The sequence below is a fragment of the Taeniopygia guttata genome, chromosome W (assembly GCF_048771995.1).
Source record: "Taeniopygia guttata chromosome W, bTaeGut7.mat, whole genome shotgun sequence".
In the NCBI taxonomy this organism is placed as follows: Eukaryota; Metazoa; Chordata; class Aves; order Passeriformes; family Estrildidae; genus Taeniopygia; species Taeniopygia guttata.
The window spans coordinates 31,908,736-31,929,124 of NC_133064.1; the positions used below are offsets into that span (position 1 = coordinate 31,908,736).

A 20,389-nucleotide genomic window follows, 5' to 3' on the forward strand; every position below is an offset into this window, starting at 1 on the left:
GGCTGCAGGTGGCTCCAGAAAAGGTTCAACAGCAACCTCCTTGGAAGTATTTGGGGGTCAAAATTCTGGAACGGACAATCCAACACCAGGAGGTGCAATTTGCACACTCGGTGAAGACACTGAATGATGTTCAAAAACTGATGGGTGTCATCACCTGGTTACGTCCATACTTGGGACTAACCGATGCACAACTGTCTCCTGTGTATGATCTGTTGAAAGGAGACTCTGATTTAAAATCACCTCGCACATTGACCCCTGAGGCACGTCAGGTGCTGGAGGAGGTTCAGCAGGCTGTTTCTGCCCGTCAGGTTTATCGCATTGATCTTTCCGTTGATGTCACTGTGTTCGTTACCACTCCAGATTCACATCCCACAGGTATCATTGGTCAATGGAGTGACAAATGGTCCGATCCCTTGCACATCTTGGAATGGGTTTTCCTGCCCCATCAGCCGCAGAAGACGGCAACGACATTGGCTGAGTTGATTGCTCGGTTGATAATCAAATGCCGGCAACGGTGTTTGCAATTGATGGGTGCGGATCCTGCAAAGATCATACTCCCGATATCCCAGGAGGACTTTGACTGGAGCTTTGCACACTGTGTGTCCCTGCAATGTGCTCTAGAAAATTTTTCAGGGCAGATCACTTATCATCTGCCCAGCCACAAGCTACTGCAGGTGGCAAAATCTATGCAGATCTCTTTGCGGCCCAAAAATAGTCAGGAACCTGTGCAAGGACCCACCGTCTTCACTGACGGTTTGGGGAAAACAGGAAAGGCCATTGTTACTTGGAAGGACGGATCTGAGTGGAAGGTTCTGAAAGGTCATGAGGATTGGTCGGCCCAAGTGGTTGAGTTGAGGGCCACTGTTATGGCATTTGAGAGATTTTCCCAGGAACCTTTCAATTTGGTCACGGATTCTGCCTATGTGGCTGACATCGCACAGCGGTTGGGTCACTCAGTTTTGAAGGAGGTCAGTAACCCTGCCTTGTTTCATTTACTGAAGACCTTGTGGTGTGCTATTCAGGCCCGGGTTCATCCGTTTTACGTTCTGCATGTGAGAAGTCACACCAATTTACCAGGGTTTGTAGCAGAAGGTAACGCGAGGGCTGACAAGTTGGCTAATCCGGCGTGGGTAGCACCCCAGCCTGATACACTCGCACAGGCCAAGGCATCGCATGGGTTTTTCCATCAGAATGCACATACTCTGCAGAAGCAGTTTCAGCTGACGCCAACAGAGGCTCGTGGCATTGTTGAGTCCTGTGACGACTGCCATGCACTTGCTCCGCCTCTACCAGCAGGGGTAAACCCTAGAGGCCTTAGGGCCTTGGAGCTTTGGCAGACTGATGTCACCCAGATTGCCGAGTTTGGCCGGCTCAAGTATGTGCATGTCACAGTGGACACTTTCTCCTCTGCGATGTGGGCTTCCGCTCACACTGGAGAAAAGGCTCGTGATGTCATTGCCCACTGGAGGCAGGCCTTTGCCGTTCTGGGCATACCTTCTGCTGTGAAAACCGACAATGGTCCTGCTTATGCATCGCAGCAGGTGCGGCAGTTCCTGCAGTTGTGGGGTGTGTCACACAAGTTTGGTATCTGTTGCCTTGCAAAAGACAACAGGTGACCTGGTTCCGGGGGCAGCACGGCGGTCTGGCCTCTCCAGACCACTCGGGCTATCGACAAAGATGCTTGCACCAGTGTGGCGGACGGTCGAAAAGCCTTTATTATCTCATCTCGTGGGTTTAAATAGTCTTGGGGGTCTTTGCTACGTCAGAGGGGGGTTGTGGGGTCTCAGGGGTTAGTCGGTAGTGGAAAACTGCTGGAACAGGTGTGGTCACATGCTCTGGGGTTAATAGACAACGTGGGGCAGGGAGAAGAAGGGGGGAAGGGTCTCTCTCTTTCCGTCACATCCCGTGATCTTCCGTTCGCCTGTCCCTACTACTACAGGTATCCCCCATTCTCCAACCGGCCAAGCTATTGTAGAACGCGCTCATGGTACTCTGAAGCAGGTTCTTCAAAAACAAAAACAGGGAATGCAGGGTGAGACTCCGCACAGTCGGTTGGAGAAAGCATTGTACACCATCAATCATCTTACAGTGCAGCAGAATTCAAATAACCCTGTCATTTTAAATCATCATCTCTCATTGCAGGCTGCAGACGAGGCACATCAGCCTCGAGCAAAAGTTCGAGTGCGGAATTTAGTCACTAAACAATGGGAAGGTCCCTATGACCTTATCGCTTCGGGGCGCGGGTATGTTTGTGTGTCCACAGATACTGGGGTACGCTGGGTACCTTCAAGGTGTGTTCGTCCTGATCTGCAACCGCAGAGGCAGAATCCAGCCAACGGGCAACATAGAAGCCGTGACCAAACTGAAAGTCATCAAATGGATGGATCGAGTGATGACTCAGTTGAAGATGACGGTGGGTGATCACTCTGATGATTCCTCCATGAACAGACACTGAACCTTATTCATTTTTCCTTTTCTTTTAAACTAAAAAGGGTGAGATGTCGCCCTGATTGTTGAGTTTTCTAAAGCCTTCTGAGTTTACATTCTATTGGGAAACTTTCCCACACAGTTTCTGTAAATAACGTGTTGTTTTGCATTCCTACATGGGGGTGGAGAGACTTGATGTACTAGTGCTTTGTCCAATGTCTTTGGAGAGGTGGCCCATTCACTCTCCAATCCACTGTCACCTTTGGAGAAGTATAAAAGTTAGAGTCAGAAAATAAACTCTCTCTTTTGCCTTGCAAGGTGGCAGGTGGCTCGCGTTGTGCTTTCTCGTGTTCTATAGCGACAAATATCACCTGTCGGAACTCAAAATGTCCCTCAGACATTTTCAGAGGTTCCAGGCCTTGGTCAGAAGCATTTTAGACCCTGGCAAGCAGCTGAAAACAGCTGTGATCTTGAGTTTGAGCCATGGAATGAGTTACCAACTTTGAAGGTAGAACAAGCCGTCACAGAGAGTTAAATGGTATAGTAAAAGTAGTCACAAATTAGAGGGGAATTTTTTTTAGTATTGTACAGGGTGGTTTTAACACCTGTACAGGGGGGTTTTACTTTGTACAAGGGGGTCAGGAGTTCTAAGATGGAGGAAAGTGGGCCTGATCCTGTTCTTCCTCCTTCTTCCTTACCTCCATGTTCTTGGTGATGTTGGCACTCACAGATTGGTTTAGAGTAGAAGAGCACATTGTAACATAGATAGTAGGTATTGAAGAAAATCTGTAAATATATAATACGTAATATATCATATAAAAGATAGCAGCAGCCTTGGGCAGGGAGAGAGACGACGGAGACACCGGACAGTGAGGGTGTCAGGAGAGTGTGTGTCTCTGCCTGGGCCGCTGATCTAGGCAGCCGCAGCGGGCGAAGACAATCTTTTAGATAGCTAGCAATAAACTGCCTTGAGACCAAACCACAAGAGGCTGCGGAGTCTTTCTTTGGAAGCACCGGTTGGAGGAGAGACTTTACCACCACACGAGACCCCTGAATCAATCCCAGGGTTCTCACAATCACCAAGCAGGAAACCCTGTGTCTGTCAGTAGCCATCCCTGACAATGCCTTTTCCACCTGTTTCGTTGGGTTACCAACTGTGCTTATAGATCATCTACTTTGATACCAGGGTTGTTTGTACTGCCAGGAGTCATTGACTCTGACTCGGTTGGGGAAATAGTGATCATGGCTTGGATCCCCCAGCAGCCCTGTGTGGTCCCAGCAAGGAGCAATATAGCCCAACTCATACTTGTCCTGGCAGCACCCCAATCTTCACCCCTGATAGCTGAACAGAGGGAATGGGGGGTTGGTTCTATAGGGGTCACACAGAGTTTTTGGACACAATGTATTACATCTCAGCATCCCACATGCCAACGCAAAGTGACTCTGAAAGTCAGGGACATAATTTTAACAGGACTCATTGATAGTGGTGCAGATGTGACTGTTATCTCAAAAAGCCAATGGTCCAGTGATTGGCCATTAACGACTGTGCCTCAGGTACTCTCTGGCTGTGTGGGAATAGTCAAAATTTGCAAAGCCAACACTTTTTGCAACTAACAGGGCCTGATGGGAGGATAGCCACAGTTAAAATTTTGTGCTGTCTGTCCCCCTGGTTTTGTGGGGGAGGGATGTATTAATACAGTGGGGAATTTTTATGCATTCTAATTTTGTATAGGAGTCATTGTGAAGCCCCCACAATGGTCCCTTGCTGAAGTGCCTCAGGCACTTTCAAGCATTGGAAGGAGCAGCCCAGCTATCAGAGACACTCAATACAAATTTAAAGCCATGAGTGATATCTTGAAATGGAGATTTTTGGAATTCACTTATGTTAACAAAATGAATTAAGCATTTATATTTTAGTTTGTAGAGTTATGTGTTGAATTTTAACCTTTTACTTAAGAAACCTCTGCCATGGTACAAAAGGGCATGAGAAAATGCAAATTTCTGAAGCTTATTGCACAAAGAACAATGCCTAAGGATGCAAAGAACCCAAATAAAGAAGCTTCCCTCTCTCCAAGCCTATCAAGACTGACAGACTACACAGATAAGCACCGGACCGAAAGCACCACAGCAAACCACACGTGCCCAGAAGGGTGTGGACCTATTTAGCATGAGAGGCAAAGACAGGCGGGGCCAGGGGTTGAATATGCATTGAAAAGTTGTGCAATGTACTGCATATGGAACACCTTTCTGAATAAAAGTGTGGGCCAGACTGAGGCCCGGCGCACAAGTTTTTGGAGAGATATCTCACTTGTGCCGGGCACTGACAATACATACCCACTTCATATCTACCCCAGGTTGTGGAGTCTATTTATTTATTCTGCGTATTGCTTCAATCTCACCTTAGTCAAACCGTTTCTGCTTCACGTTACTTGCCTTATTAACAAAGTAATTTTATTGTTGTTATAAATGAAAATTTGTCCAGCCAAATTAATATGAAAAATAAATTATTTATTTTGCAATCAAATTTTATCTAGCCAGACACAAGGAAAGAACAGAGCTGAGCCCAGGGTCGGCCCTGGGTGTGCAACAAGGAGTCAGCCTCAGCAGAGGTTTTCCTCTATGCCCACACACTTCCATCCTGGCACAAGTGGTTTTTATAGGGAAAATTCCACCTGAGGCCAAGACTTCAGCAATCAGTCTTTTCTTCTATTCAGAGTCCATATGTTAATAGGATTTTCTTTTTTGGTGATGAGGGAGAACAAATCAGTGTCTGGAGTTTGTTGAATCCCTTGATGAAATTTACGGTAATTCGGGAACGCTGTATTCACATGTATCTGCCTGAGGATTTCCATGATATCCATCTCGGGTCGTTCACGCGGACGATCAGCACCTGGGGTTTCTGTATCTCCCCAGACATGGCCCATCTCCTGGCGAGCTGTACCTTCTTACTTGTAAATCAGTTTCCAATCTACACCCGGTCTCACCTGCGCCTGTGAAGGTGGGGGGGGAATCCTAATACAAACATGTATACTCTAACAAATATTCAATATCACATATATCAGAAATGGCGTGAATTATATCTACTACACATAACATTGTGAATCTTTCAGTACAGCTATTTAGTACTATATAACTTAATTTTTATTGTTTAGACTTCGATGTTTCTATCCCATTACTTTTATTAAGCCCAACTTAAATCTATCCTACAAGCAATCTTTAAAAGCTGCTACAGGGGGTGTGCCCCCCCCCCCGCCCCGGCACCAGCCAGTGTTAAAATTTATCTTCTCTTTTTAGTAACTTGTGATTTGTGATTTTTAACAGGATTGTTACTAGAAAAATTCAAAGGTGTTTGTGTAAAAGTGGTGTCTTCCTACATATTAGTAACATAGCAAAACTGCATAGTTCACTGAGAGTAATTAGATAAGTTGTAAATTCAAGATTCTTTAGCTCACATATGTGAGAGACAACTGCTCACTTAAAAATTTTTAAAAGGTTTATTAAACCTTAACAAAAATTCAACAAAGGATTAAATAAGGCCGCCTATCACGTGGCTGGTTCATCTTCAAGATGGATGCTCAGTCTTTTATACTCCTGGGGGTTGCATCAGCCAACCCTGGTCCCTCCCAAAGCCTGTCAGTCAACTCTTCTTTGCCATTTATTGGTGGAGACTGCTTTCTTGCAACTTGATTGGAGGGTCAGGTGTTGTCATGCTGTGCCCCCCAGCAACAAGCTTTTCCATGCCCAACTACCCCATGTAAGGGGCACATGTGCACGTCTTCTTTCTACCTGTCCTAGGCAACCCAGGCAGTTTGATGGCAACACTACAGAGGGGAGGGGAAAGGTAAATATGGGGAGAACAGAGGACATCTAAACTACAGTAACATAACTATACATCAGTAAAGTTTCTGTTAAAATTCACACAATATTCATCCCTTAATTACGAGAGTCAATCATCTCATTATCCATCTATAACACATACAAGACAAACTTTGATCTTTATTTGTAGTAGTTATTTGAGATGTAACTATAATTAGTATATAAAATCCACTGTCAGCTTTATTAGTTACTTACTTCTACTCCACAGTTTTAACAAAGTAATTTTATTGCAAATTTTTCAGAACAGTTATTGTTTACCTTGATGTTTAATTGTTATATGACAAATTTTCAGTACCCTTTTTGTAATAATAGAGTTTAAATGAGTTAATTCATCTTAAGATTAATTTTGTTTAGTCTCAGTGATGTTAACTTTAAGTTCTTTTAAGTATATTTTTGTAATGTTTTACTGAAGTTGTTTTAGTGAAGTTGATTTAAAATGTCATTGAAATATACCTGTTTTAATGATAATGAAATAGAGATTTTTGGAGTTCACTTGAGTTAACAAAATGAATTAAGCATTGAAATTTTACCTTGTAAAATTATGTGTTGAATTTTAACCTTTTACTTAAGAAACCTCTGCCATGGTACAAAGGGCATAAGAAAATGCAAATTTCTGAAGCTTCTTGCATCAAGAACAATACCAAGAGATGCAAAGAACCCAGATAAAGGGGGTCCTCTGTCTCCAAGCCAATCAAGACTGACAGACATATTCAGGTAAGCACCAAAGGACCAAAAGTGCACGCACAAAGAGGAAAAGTTCAAAAGTTCAATCATGAGGAAGACCACAATCTTCAGCCTCAGAGACGACCGAGAGACCCCCAAAGGACGACCACAGCAAACCACACATGCCCATAAGGGCGTGGACCTATTTAGCATGAGAGGCAAAGACGGGGGGCCAGGGGTTGAATATGCATGGTAAGGTTGTGCAATGTATTGCATATGGAACACCCTGTGAATAAAGGTGTGAGTCAGACGAGGCTCCGCACACAAGTTTTTGGAGAGATATCTCACTTGTGCCAGGCGCTGACAATACATACCCACTTCATAACTACATCAGGTTGTGGAATCTATTTATTCAGCGTATCGCTTTGTTATAAATGAAAATTTGTCCAGCCAAATTAATATGAAAAATAAAATATTTATTTTGCAATCAAATTTTATCTAGCCAGCCACAAGGAAAGAACAGAGCCGAGCCTGGGGTCGGCCCTGGGTGTGCAACAAGGAGTCAGCCTCAGCAGAGGTTTTCTTCCATGCCCAGACACCTCCATCTTGGCACACGCGGTTTTTATAGGGAAAATTCCACCTGAGGCCAAGATTTTTGCAATCAGTCCTTTCTTCTATTCAGAGTCCATATGTTAATAATTCAGTGTCTGGAGTTGTTGAATCCCGTGATGAAATTTACAGGAACGCTGCATTCACATGTATCTGTCCGGGGATCTCCAAGATATCTATCTCGGGTCGTTCACGTGATGATCAGCGCCTGGGGTCTCCCACAGCTTTCCAGACATGGCCCATCTCCTGGCGAGCCGTATCTTCTTACTTGTAAATTAGTTTCCAACATACACCCGGTCTCGGAGGGGAGAAGGGGGGGGGGAGGCTAGTACAAACGAGGTATAATCTAACAAGTATTTAACATTATATATTCTATACAAGGAATGGCGCAAATTATGTTTATTACCCATAACAGCTTCAATAAGATATATTTCTTTGCTATACAAGTGAATGACATAAACCTTAAATGAATTTTATAAAAATTTGCTCAATTAAATTATGTGATACAGCTATTTTGTTATAGAAAAAAGAACAATTTTTTCTTTTTTTTTTTATAAGTACTACTAAAGAATGAGTAACAATTTTATATTATGATTGCTATCAGTTGTATGCTGTTTAATGCCTTTTTTGTTTTACTACTATTTAGCTAAAGACAAATTACAAAGCCCTCTGCTTTACAAACCTTTACATATTGTTGCGTGGCTATTTATAAGACTTATTATTTTAAAGAACTTTTCTAACTACTATTACTAAGAGGTTTTTAAAATACATTGAAGAGCCTCTTCCCGTTAGAGCCTGGGCCCTGGCCAAGTCCTAGTCTTAACGAGTGGAGAAATATACCAATAAACCCAAGCACTTTCTACATCAAAACTATACTCAAGTCATTTGGACTTGCCAAATTTGGATCTATAATAGCTTGGCCTGATATTAAAGTGAACTTGGAAAACTTACCCAGAAATAGTTCTCTAAGCCCTCACTTTAAAATAAAGCCTGCAAATTACTACAGACTCTAAGTAATAGTACAATATTTAAGAAATTGATAATGCATTGTGTTGCAGCATTTTTGAGAGAGAGAGGGCATGATTTATGTCTGGAATGAGATTTGAGCTACTCCAGCCTAGGCCTCAGATACGGGCCTTGTGAGCCTGTGACACAGTTAGAAATTAAGAGCTTGTGCCAAAGTTAGAAATTATATTAAGGTGTGATGTGAAGCACTGGGCTTTCTGGGTGTGAAGTAGTATAGGTTTATAGTGTGAAGTTTAGTCCACCTTAAGACAAAGACAAACAATGTTGGCTTGCCAATGAGAGTGCCTTTGTAGACTGTAAACTATATAGAAGTGTATATAAACTGCCATCTTCTCACTAATAAACGGAGAATGTTTTAATGACCATATTGGTTTGACATGCGTTTGTCCAGTCCAGTTTTCCTGTCTTATGAGGACCCTGGCTTTGGCATTGTTCTAAATCACCAATCTATTTTTCATGTACTACTAATTGTATATATTATCTGATTTATTTTTACTTAGTATAAGTTTGTTTTGTTACATATTGTTATGTTTTTATGTTTCCTTCATGCTTATAAAGAGAAACACATGGTTTTAAAAAACAAAAAAATTAGGGGGGAATATAGCTGCTCAAGAACTTTACGCTAATATTTACACTAAAACTTTTGAAAGCAAATCAAATCAGATCAAATTTAATCCCTTACCCTCCTGAAGTACCCTTGGAGCCCCAAGAAATAGAGCTCCTGTGTTCTGTGAAACATGGATTTTTTGTGTTAATTTTAAATACACGTGAAGAAATCTGTCTAAAATTTTTTAAATGTTTCTCCCTATCACCTCGTGTATAAGAATCAAACCTTTTGGTGCAATTATACATCTGGCAAACCTTCTAAATCCAGTCATGTCCCCCCTGCAGCTGCCAATAACCTATTTAGTGGCCAGGGTTCAACACCATAGCTAAAAGATTCTTTTTAAGATGGGTATGTATGTGATGATGTTGATAATAATTGTATTAATCATGACACCTTGCTTGTTTCAATGTGTGCAGATATTAATTAATAAGGCCATTAAAGGAGTGTTTTTGGTTGAAAAGAGAAGGGGGAGAAATTGGGACACACAAGACAGATGATGTACTTTGGACCTGATTAGCATAGGAGATCTGATAATCAGGATGCCTTGGCAAGAACAAACAGCTTTGAAGATTGCAAGAAGATTAAATCAGACTGACTTACTGAAAAATAAGATTATATCAAGACTTCTGCAAGCAAGAGATATTGTAAAATGCATAAGTTTGTTTATGGGATGATTAATCCAATCATTGTAGTGAAACATTACTAGCCTTCCTAGAATAGTATATAAGCATATGTAGTCCACAATAAATTTGGATTCTGACCATCTTTCAGTCTCCCCGTCTCTCTCATCATCGCTGATATTGTTTAACTAACTGAATTGTTTCTGTGCGTTGGGAGTGAGAAAGAAAAGGTTGTGGGGGGAGTACAAGTGTTCTGAAAGTTTTGTTCTGATTCTTATAACTCTTTCTTTTAGTTACTGTTAATAACTTTTTTCTTTATACCCTTTAAAAGTTTTGAGCCTGCTTTACCTTTCTCCTAATCCTATCTCACAACAAAAAATAAATAAGTACATTCTAATAAGTACACTAGTGATTAGCCAACACAGTCATGGTTTGACACTGGCACAATGCCAGTGCCCCCATGAAAATGCAATCTCTCAATTGAATGCTGTGAAATGCGATCGAGAACAGAGCAAAGCAGGCCCAAGCTTAATAACAAGGAAAAAAACTTTATTAAGCTACTACTACTATACTACTATAAAAGGAAAAAGAAAGAAAAAAAAACCACACACAAAAATCAAAATGAAAACCTTCCAAAGCATTCCTCCTCCCACCACCCAACTCCAACAAACCACAGTGAGACACAATCTGGACCCCAATCAGGTTTCCACCCTCTAGAAAATTGATTCTCAGTCCATCGAGGGAGAGAAGAGCCCCTCCTGTGCCACAGACCCCCCAAGAAACACAGCTGCCACACCCTGTGCTTCCATGTCACACATGGCACCACCCGGAGAAAAAAGTTTACCAATGGTGACTCTCTCCTTTCCATGCACAGTGCTCTCACCACCAATGCATGGATGGACAGACTGTGTTTTAGGATTTTTCCTTTCAAGGATGCCCTGCCAAGAGGGGCAAAAACAACAGTTCAGTTTTTCATTTTTGGGACCACAGTCCCCCCCATTTTCCCCTGGGGCCGAGGGTCCAAGAACAGAGATCTTCTTCTCTTCTTCTTCTCTGAAGACAGGGGGCACCACCACAAACCTCCTTAACTTTTCTCTGTTCGCTCCACTTCTGTCTTTTCCCAGCTGAAGCAGGTCTCTTTGGCTCACCGGCATCCTCCTAAAATACAGTCTCTCTTGGAGGAGAAGATTGGTTCAGTCTGTGGCTACCAAGAAAAAGTCCAGCCAAAAACCACTCCATCATCTCCTCCCACCTAGAATTTCTCCTTCTAACATCCCAGGGTCCAAGCTGTCTCTCTTCCTCTCTTTCAAACTGAGGAGGAGAAAAATTTCACAAAGTTTTAATTTCTCAAGGAAGGGTTAAAAGTCCTGACTCCCAAGGATGGCTCGCTGCCCAAGCTCCAGCTCCCACAGCCCGGCTGGGCACCTTGCGGCCTCCCCACTCTCCTCCTTCCCCGCGGTGAACTGCTGGCAAAACCATCGCTGTCTCTTTCTCTCTCTTGGGAGAGAGAGAGACTCTGGGGGGGAATGGAGACATCCCAGATTTCTCCACCCTTCCATCTGCAGGGGGCCAGCCCGGTTCCAGTCCCTCCACCCTTGGGCCTACCTCCGAAGGCCACATGGCTTTTCCCGTCCCCCACCCAGCTCGTTGCTGGGCAGGGGAGAGTCTGCACTGCACCCTGACTGGAACCAAAGAGAGCGAGTTCTCCTGGGAATTCTGCTTTTAACCCCTCTGTGTTCTCAGAGGTGTGTCCACCTTCAATTGGTCAATATCCAAATTGACCTCTTCCTTCCGAGAAAAATTCTTTTTCCGTGTCAAACCGCAACACCCACCACACTAATTAGTGCGTTAGCCAAGAAATCTCAAACTGGCGAACCAAAACCACTACATGATTGCACAGAAAAAACAGTGTAGATGAAACAATGAAAGGAACAACACAGTTCTCAAACACATTTTTATTTTTATGAAATCACAGAATGTTTTGGGTTGAAAGGGACCTTGAAGGTCATCTAGTTCCAACTTCTGGCCATGGGCAGGGACACTTTCCACTAGACCAGGTTGCTCAGAGCCCCATTCAACCTGGCTTTGAACACTTCCAGGGATGGGGCATCCCCAACTTCTCTGGGCAACCTGTGCCAAGGCCTCACCACATTCACAGTAAAGGATTTCTTCCTAATAGCTAATCTAACCCTGCCCCTCTGTCTGTATGAAGCTATTCCCCCTTGTTCTGTCACTACAGGCCTTTGTGAAAAGTCCCTCTCCAGCTCTCTTGGAGCCCCCTTTAGGCACTGAAAGGTGCTCTAAGGTCTCCCCAGAGCCATCTCTTCTCCAGGTTGAACAGCCCCAACTTTCAGCCTGTGTCCATAACAGAGGTGCTCCAGCTCTCTCATCAGGTTTGTGGCCCTTGGTCTTTGGTCAAATTGCAAAAGATTGATGAGAGAAGTTCAGACAGTTCAGCAAGTAAAGAAACATTTGACAGTAATTGAATTACCATAATTTCGACCTATGCTTTTATAATGTGCATTAGTAGTGGTTAAACATTCACAATCATCTTTATTCAACCCTTTAAACATGACCATATAAGCACATTACGCTGAATAAATCAGACTGAGAAAAAACTATACTTTTGATTATAAATAAAGTAATAACCTGCTTAATCATCTTTTTAAAATAGCCTACCAAGCCCACAACTTATTATCCAGGAAACAAGCAGAAAAGTATTCCAACTGCAACATTTGGAAGTGGCAATCAACCATAAAAAGTTTAGGTTCCTAATTTACTTAAAATTGTCATAAAATGAAAAATGGATCATCTCCTAATTAAGTTTCCAAACCCTATTTAAGCCTTACCACTGCCTACAAAAAACATGATATATCAATGAAATATGACCAAAAAATCCATCCCCTCTTCTTAGATAATCTCTAAATAGGAAAAGCCTAGAAAAGAATGAATGTAGGAAATAATTATTTGCTTCAATTTCTAGGGTGAGAATTGAAAAAATTGTATCCTTTGACTCTTGTTTTGGTCAGCTCCAGAGAAGCTGTCCTACAGCTAGATTTACACTTAAAAGTACTACCCATACTATTCTGTCAGATAGCAGAATGAAAAAAAAAAAAACAAAAACACACACACCCCTGGCCAACAGATCATGCATGTAAGAATACTAATACAGATAAGTGATAATGGCATAGAAGTCCTTTTGGCAGAAAAAGTTTGTCCATATCAAGAAAATTTTAGTTATTCCAGAGTTGCACCAATATACACAACTCCCTCATATGGGTGAAATAAAGTATTTGTTGTAACCAGGTACAACTTTTCAACAACTACAAGATTTGATTTATGCTGCTTAAAGCTACCCCATTTAATAATTATTTGCAAATTTTAGTGCAACAAACTGATAGAAACTGTGCGTACATTCCTGTGATTCTAAAATGAAAGTTTCAAATATCAACCAAAACCAATCTTCTCTTTACCCACAAATTTAGAAAGACATATACTAGTCATTATTGTTTGTTAATTTGTATTGTCAACTTCTTTTCATTCATCTAACTCCAGGTAAATTTAAACTCATTTTAGATGCTCTGATAAATATCACATTTTGTTTAAAACTGTTGCTGCTTGCTGCAGTTTCAAATAAGTAACATGTGTTTCATACATTCCACCTAGGCAATTACTTAATTGACCCTGCATAGATGAAAATATTCCTGTGATTAATATTATGGTGTTATATTTTTGAAAGCTAGCTAACAGTAATTTTCAGTGACAAAGTGTCCAAAAGAGCTACATAAAATTGAGAGCATCATTTTTTATTTTTTTTTTTAATAGTCACCTAATATTTATACTGGCAACATATCTTCAGTTCTGAAAGTTTTGAGACGTTTGAACACAAAAGCAACCTGGCAATTTCAATTTTCTTCTTCTAGCTGCAATAATTTAAATAAAAATAATCTCCAGAGAAATACTATGTATATGAAGAACAGACATTTTATCTATATAATTAAAAATATTTATTTTGAACAAAAAGATGAAAAGTTGCCAACTCATGCTAAAATACACACACAAAGGGAAGAGACTGAGCAAATATTGCACAACAGCTCTCTTGAAACAGAGTATCCAACTGTATGCCAAGCAGAAGAGTAGCACCATGTAAACATGTGAATGGAATTCCAAGTGGAAACAGGACAAGTTTCATTATCACTCATATCACATAAGTGCATAAGAGAATGTGTCTTATTAGAGTGAGCATCTTCACAGTAATAACTCTGGACACAGCCACATGTTGCAAAAGAACTTGAAAAGAAAGGAATCTTCCTCACAACCATTTCTCAAAAATCTACAAGTAACATCAGCAATTAAAAAGATAAAATTAAATTGTTTTTGATGAATTCTTTTTAACACATATTTTTATATCCCAGAATTTTCAAACCATGGTACAGCATTACAGAGAGACCAATCTCAGCTATATATAGAACTTACAAAACCTAAAACAATTATACTGACTGGCTTAAGAAGTGGTTTATTTTGGTTGACCTGAAGCATTTTAATAGACTCACAATTAACAAGGGTGCCTGCACCAGTCAGTTAAAAAAAAAATTAAATCAAACATGTCAAAGCTTATGCAACACTTCCCAAGAAGTGCTAAGAAAACAGTAAGTGAAAGATAATGAATACTGTACCAGTATGGGTATACTCAAAATGACAAAACCTAGCTATGTATAATGGAAAGTACTTACAAGAACACTTACTTTAATGTTTCAAACCAGCTACAGTCACAACGAAAACAAGTTTCATTTCATGCAAGGATCAATAATCCAAATTTTAAATTTTTCCTCCATGTATAACTATCCAATTAAAATATAAATATTTGCACAGAAATTGCTGACAAATTATGTTTCTAAAACAGACTGGAAAGTGTAGTTTCTCTAGTTGACTGCTGTTCAGACTGTACCTTCTGTCATGCAGATAGAACTAAGTTGTCAGTACAGAAGTATAAAGTTCCGGGACGCAGTTTTGCTTTGACATGAAAGAACTGTGTAAACTGTTACAGTTAACGCCGTTCCCCCAAACATCTGTATTGTATGGGAGACAACGAAGAGAGATCAGACTGCAGTAGAAGCCCCATCTACGCACCAGTGGCTGCAAGTGTTAAGACCCCCCAGCGAATGCTGTCCTCCTCGTATCTACACATCCCTTGGACTAGCAAACCCTCTTCCCCATCGTTTCTCCCTAATGAGCCCCTGAGCACTGCGCGGGGCAGGGCGCTTCCCCCACGGCCCAGCCCGGCCGAGGAGAGGCTAGGCGCGGCAGGCGAAGGAGGCAGAGAAGGCCGCGGAGAGAACAGCAACCCCCATCCCTCCACCGCACTCCCCGCGGCAAGGCCCAAGCCCAGTCCCCAGGGTGACGTAAGAGTCTAAGTTGCTCCTGCGAAAAGTACGCCGGCTGCTCTGCACTGCGCTGAACCGCAGCGTGCCCTTTCTGTCCGATTCGCGACACGGAGGAACGGGCTCGCGGCACTTCCCTACCCAGAAGCTCTCCACGAAGTACGCCATCATCGCGCCGCCGCCACAGCCCTGAGCGAACCCAGCCTCAGCCGCCGAGACGCAACAGAGAAACAGGCGCCGCCACGGCGCACCACCCTTCCCGTTACGATGGAACCGCCTCCTTCCACACTGTTTCGCGACCCCCAGTCACGCGCATGTGCTCAGCTGCCGTCAGGCGCCACAGCTCCTGCGCAGGCGTGTCGCATTCCCCTGGGTGAAGGAACGGCTACCGCATACCCAGAGCATTGGCCCTACTGCAGTTTAGAAGTGAAGAAACTCTAATGTCTATAGAAGTATGAATATAATTGCATAAGGCACACAGAAATCTTGAGTTAAAATCCCTCTAAGATATTCAGTTACCACTAAGGAGTGACTATACAGAAGGCTACAATGCATCTGAATTATTTGACACCCAGGAGAATAGATTCATGCTGTTTGAAGTGATTTCATAACCAAGCATCTTTCCATCGACATATTGTTGGGAAAATCTTTAATTGTAACAAATAGCGTTTAAGTCTTGTGAATTCTTTTAGCTTTAACTGACAGTGCTTAATCCTGTATTAATATGTGCAAGTGGTTATCTTAGCCCTAAAGACTGTGGGTCTGAGCAATGCCAATAAGAAGGTATATCTTGGCCAGACCACATTGCCAGGATGCATTCAAATAAACATTTTTGTAGGCCTGTAACTGGGAAAGGATAATTTGAGGAATGGGATGTTCCCCAAATGACCAACAGACACCCTCAAAAGACCCCCTACTCTAATGCAAATAAGCTCTGAGAAGTGATTTAAATATGCAATAGTGGGAATGTTTAGCATATATGTATGAGTTTCAGAAAATGTAATGAATATGCATTAGTTACATAGATATAAACTAGTCTGTTAGATAGCTGTAGTATGTGTGATAGGAGGAGAGATCCCCTGCATGTCTGATGCCAAAGTAAAGGAATTATGCTTTCTAATACTGAAATTAGAGTGTTAGAGAGTTTTATTCCCAACTTTCAATTACAATATGATAAGATCTTTCAAGGCATTTGATGACTACTAGGCACTTTATTAACAAAATGTAGCTTACCCTCTCCAGTACCTACTCTTTCAGTATTTTACAGTTTCAGTGACAGGGTCCTAAAAAGTATACACTTCATCTAAAGTCACTCTGAAGAAACTGTTTACTTCAAACCTTTATCTGCTTCAATGATAGTTCAGTTTTCCAGACTCTTCTTTTGCTTGATGTAGATTATTAGCCACTTTGGATCATATTGATTCCTGGAATACAGATCCATTGAATTGCTGTCTGCGGCCAGTCTGTACTTGGACTGCTGCTTTTCAGTAAGAATATCTTTAGATATTCTTCATAAGAGAGTCAGCACTACCGGTCTCTTTCTGAGATACCAAAAACTTTGTTATTCTACCTTAAGAAGATAATTCAATGTTCAAGACAGCAGTCGTTTTTCATAATTAACTAAAAATAGCAGTCCAGATCTAAGTAATGATGTAAGGGGCTGCAGCTCACAGTCCTAGGCACACCAGTGGTTAAGTGCTTTATCAAAATTTTATTTATGATTTTGTCAACACAAAGGTTTATCCAAGACTGAAAAAAAATTAAGAATCTCATATTCTATGTTGGGTTCCCCATCAAGGGAAATTCTATCAGTTCTGGTTTGAGAATCTCCCCTACCTCCCATCTTAACACTGATGTCTGCCCTTTGTGCTGCAAGATATTACGTAAGGCATATAGCAGAACATTAAAGTCATCCCGAAGAACCTGACAAATCCACAACTTATGTCAAATTTATGTTACTTAAAAACTTCCATGAAAGTCAAGTGGTTAGGAAAAATGAAGTTCAAAAGTTTACAGAAATATACACATTCATCAGGCAAAAAAATATTAGGGTAAACTTACGACAGCCAAATCAGTATTAGTGATATAAGTCAGTATGACTCATTCTACATTATGAAATTTCAACTATCATTACCAAAGATACGTTCATGAAAGATGAACAATATCATTCTTATTCGGTATAACAATCACTGGTAACTGGGTATACCTTCAGTACACCACTTCCTGTAGCTCCATGGTAACTTTAGGAGTTCCTTTCTTTCTAGGAACATTCTCCCAAAGTTTCAGTATATTCAAAGTTTGCTAAGTTGCCAATGCCAAAACAGAAAAAACTTCTGGACTCCTTTCATGGTTAAAGCTTCTTTAAAAGACTCAAGACCTAGATCTGGATCTCTGTCTTTTGATAATAGGAGTAAGCATGTGTATTTTAAACAATAACAACATGCTGTAGGACTACATTTTTAAAAAAAAGTACAGTATGTATCTGTTTGCTTGACATAAGTAAGCAGCCTGTATTATAATTATCTTAGCCTCATGGAAGACATTACTATAGTACTTTTTGCAGTCTGTCTTGGTATCTGTAAAGATATACACCAGGGCAAACAATGAGACAAAAGCTGCATGATCAGAGCTGAAGCTTTGGGATTGTTTTCCCAAATACCTTTTACATGGACAGATAGTATGCGATGAAGGAAGGAGAGTCAGATTCACTTCTACATTTCAGAGAGAAGTCCACATCTTCCACATTTTCAAAGGTATACAGCAATCCTTTACCTACTGCTACATCAAGATGTGCAGCACTGAGGTGAGGCTGACTGACCTGTAGTTCCCTGGGAGTTCCTTATGTCCCTTTTTAAAAATGAGGTTTATGTGTCCCCTTTTCCAGTCAGGGGAAACTTCACTGGACTGCCATGACTTCTTAAATATCTTTAATATGATGGATATCCTTGGCCAGTTCCCTCAGGACCAGTGGATGTATCTTGTCAGGTCCCATGGACTTGTGCACCTTCAGGTACCCTAAATGGTTTCAAACCTGGTCTCAAGTCCCTGCTTTCATCTTCTGCAACTTGAACAGTGTATCTGGAACACTTGTTGATGAAGACTGAGGCAAAAATGTTGCCGAGTACCTCAGCCTTCTCCATGTCCTGGGTAACCAAGTCTCCCATATCCTTCCTGAGAGGACCCACATTTCCCCCAGTTTTTCCTTTATCTCTGATGTACCTAAAGAAGCTTTTTTGTTACTCTTGATGTCCTTGGCCAGGTTTAATTCTATCAGGGCTTTAGCTATCCTAACCTGATCCCTGACTGTTTGGACAATCTCTCTGTATTCCTCCCAGGCTACCTTTCCCTGCTTCCACCCTCTGTAAGCTACCTGTTTGTGTTTAAGTTTGTCCAGGAGCTCCTTGTTCATCCACACATGTGTTCTTCCCTGATTTCCTCTGTTGGAATACATTGCTCTTGAGTCTGGAGGAGACAATCCTTAAATATCATCCAGCTCTCTTGGGCCCTTCTTCCCTCCAGGGCTCTATCCCACAGCACTCTATCAAGCAGATCCCTGAAGAGGCCAAAGTCAGCTCTCCTGAAATCCAGGACAGTGAGCTTGTTGTGCACCCTCCTTGCTGCCTCAAGGGTCTTGAACTCCACCATTCCATGGTCACTGCAGCCAAGGCTGCCCTTGAGCTTCACATTCCCCACCGCCCCCTCCTTGTTGGTGAGAACAAGGTCCAGCATAGCACCTCTACTCATGGACTCCTCTTTCACTTGGAGAAGGAAGTTGTCATCAGCACATTCCAGGAACCTTATGGATTGCCTGTGCCCTGCTGTATCATCCCTCCAACAGATGTCAGGGTGGTTGAAGTCCCCCATGAGGACCAGGGCTTGTGAATGTGAGACCACTCCTATCTATCTGCAGAACTCTCATCAGCTCAGTCTTCCTGGTTGAGTGGCCTTTAGCAGACCCCCACTATAATGTCACCTGTCCTTGCCCTCCCTTTAATCCTGACTCACAAGCTCTCAGTCAACTCCTCATCCATCCCCAAGCAGAGCTCCATGTACTCTAGATGGTCACTGACATAGAGGGCAACACACCCTCCTCATCTCCCCTGGGCTATCCTTCCTAAAGAGCCTGTATCCTTCCATTCCAGCACTCCAGTCATAGGAATCATCCCACCATGTCTCTGTGATGCCAATAAGATTATAGTCTTTCTCCTCCTGTTTGTTCCCTATGCTGCGTGCATTGGCATAGAGGCATTTATGTTGGGCCCCAGATGAAGCTTTCTGTCTTGGGTGGATGGAATTCCTTTGTGCTGCCCTTCAGGTTCTCTCCTGCTGACCTTTGATCCTTCTTCAGGCTCCAGGCATCTCCTGCTGGCTCCAGCATCCATCTACTATGAGTGAGATGGCATGCCATCCCACACCTTATCACTGTTAAACCTGATGATGTTCCCCTTCCCCATCAATCTAGTTTAAAGCCCTGTCAATAAGCTCCGCTAGCTCTTGACCCAAGATCCTCTTCCTCCTTTGAGAAAGATTAATCTCATTGGAATCCAGCAAGCCTGCACCTAGAAGAACAGAGGAAAAAATAACCTGTGCTCCTACTTCCCTCACTAACCATCCCAAGGGCTTAAAGTCTCTTTTGATCACCCTTGAATTATGCTTTGTGACTTCATTGCCACTCACATGGAAGATAAGCAATGAATAGTAGTCCAAAGACCGAACCAGGCTAGGAAGTTTCATGGACTTCCTTTTTCTCTTAGTAACATTTGAATATTAAACTGAGAAATTCAAATGGACATATGCAGAATCCAGCAGTTTATTGCTTACTGCATATGCTGCTAGTAAATAATGATCGTGTATCTACTGTTTAATGATTATTTTTATTTCCCTCCCCCCTCTCATTTGTAGATTCTTCATGGATTTAAAAATCAAGTCGGGGATGAGAATTGGAGGCGTTTCTCTGACCAGTTTCCTCTTCCCTTAAAAGAGCGCCTTGCAGCTTACTATGGAGTTTAGCCTTATGCATTGTGGCTGCAGTCCCACAATTAGAGGTAAGTACACAAATCTTCCTTGCTTAACAGAGCTGTATAACAAGTCTTCCTCCCTGTTTATATTATATGAAGCATAACTAATTCACTAGAATACAATTTTACTGATATGTTGGAACAGCTACCTTTCCATACACA

General features: G+C 41.9%; 1 protein-coding gene across 1 annotated transcript in view; it reads right to left on the minus strand.

Annotated features, from left to right (window-relative positions):
* LOC116806920 (F-BAR domain only protein 2) overlaps nt 1-15,524 on the minus strand; it is a 69,607-nt gene extending 54,083 nt beyond the window's left edge. The window contains exon 1 of the mRNA XM_072922981.1: nt 15,351-15,524. Within this exon, the coding sequence (XP_072779082.1) occupies nt 15,351-15,380 (30 nt within the window). The 5' untranslated portion in view covers nt 15,381-15,524. The remainder of the gene's footprint in view (nt 1-15,350) is intronic.
* Between the last annotated feature and the right edge of the window lie 4,865 nt (nt 15,525-20,389).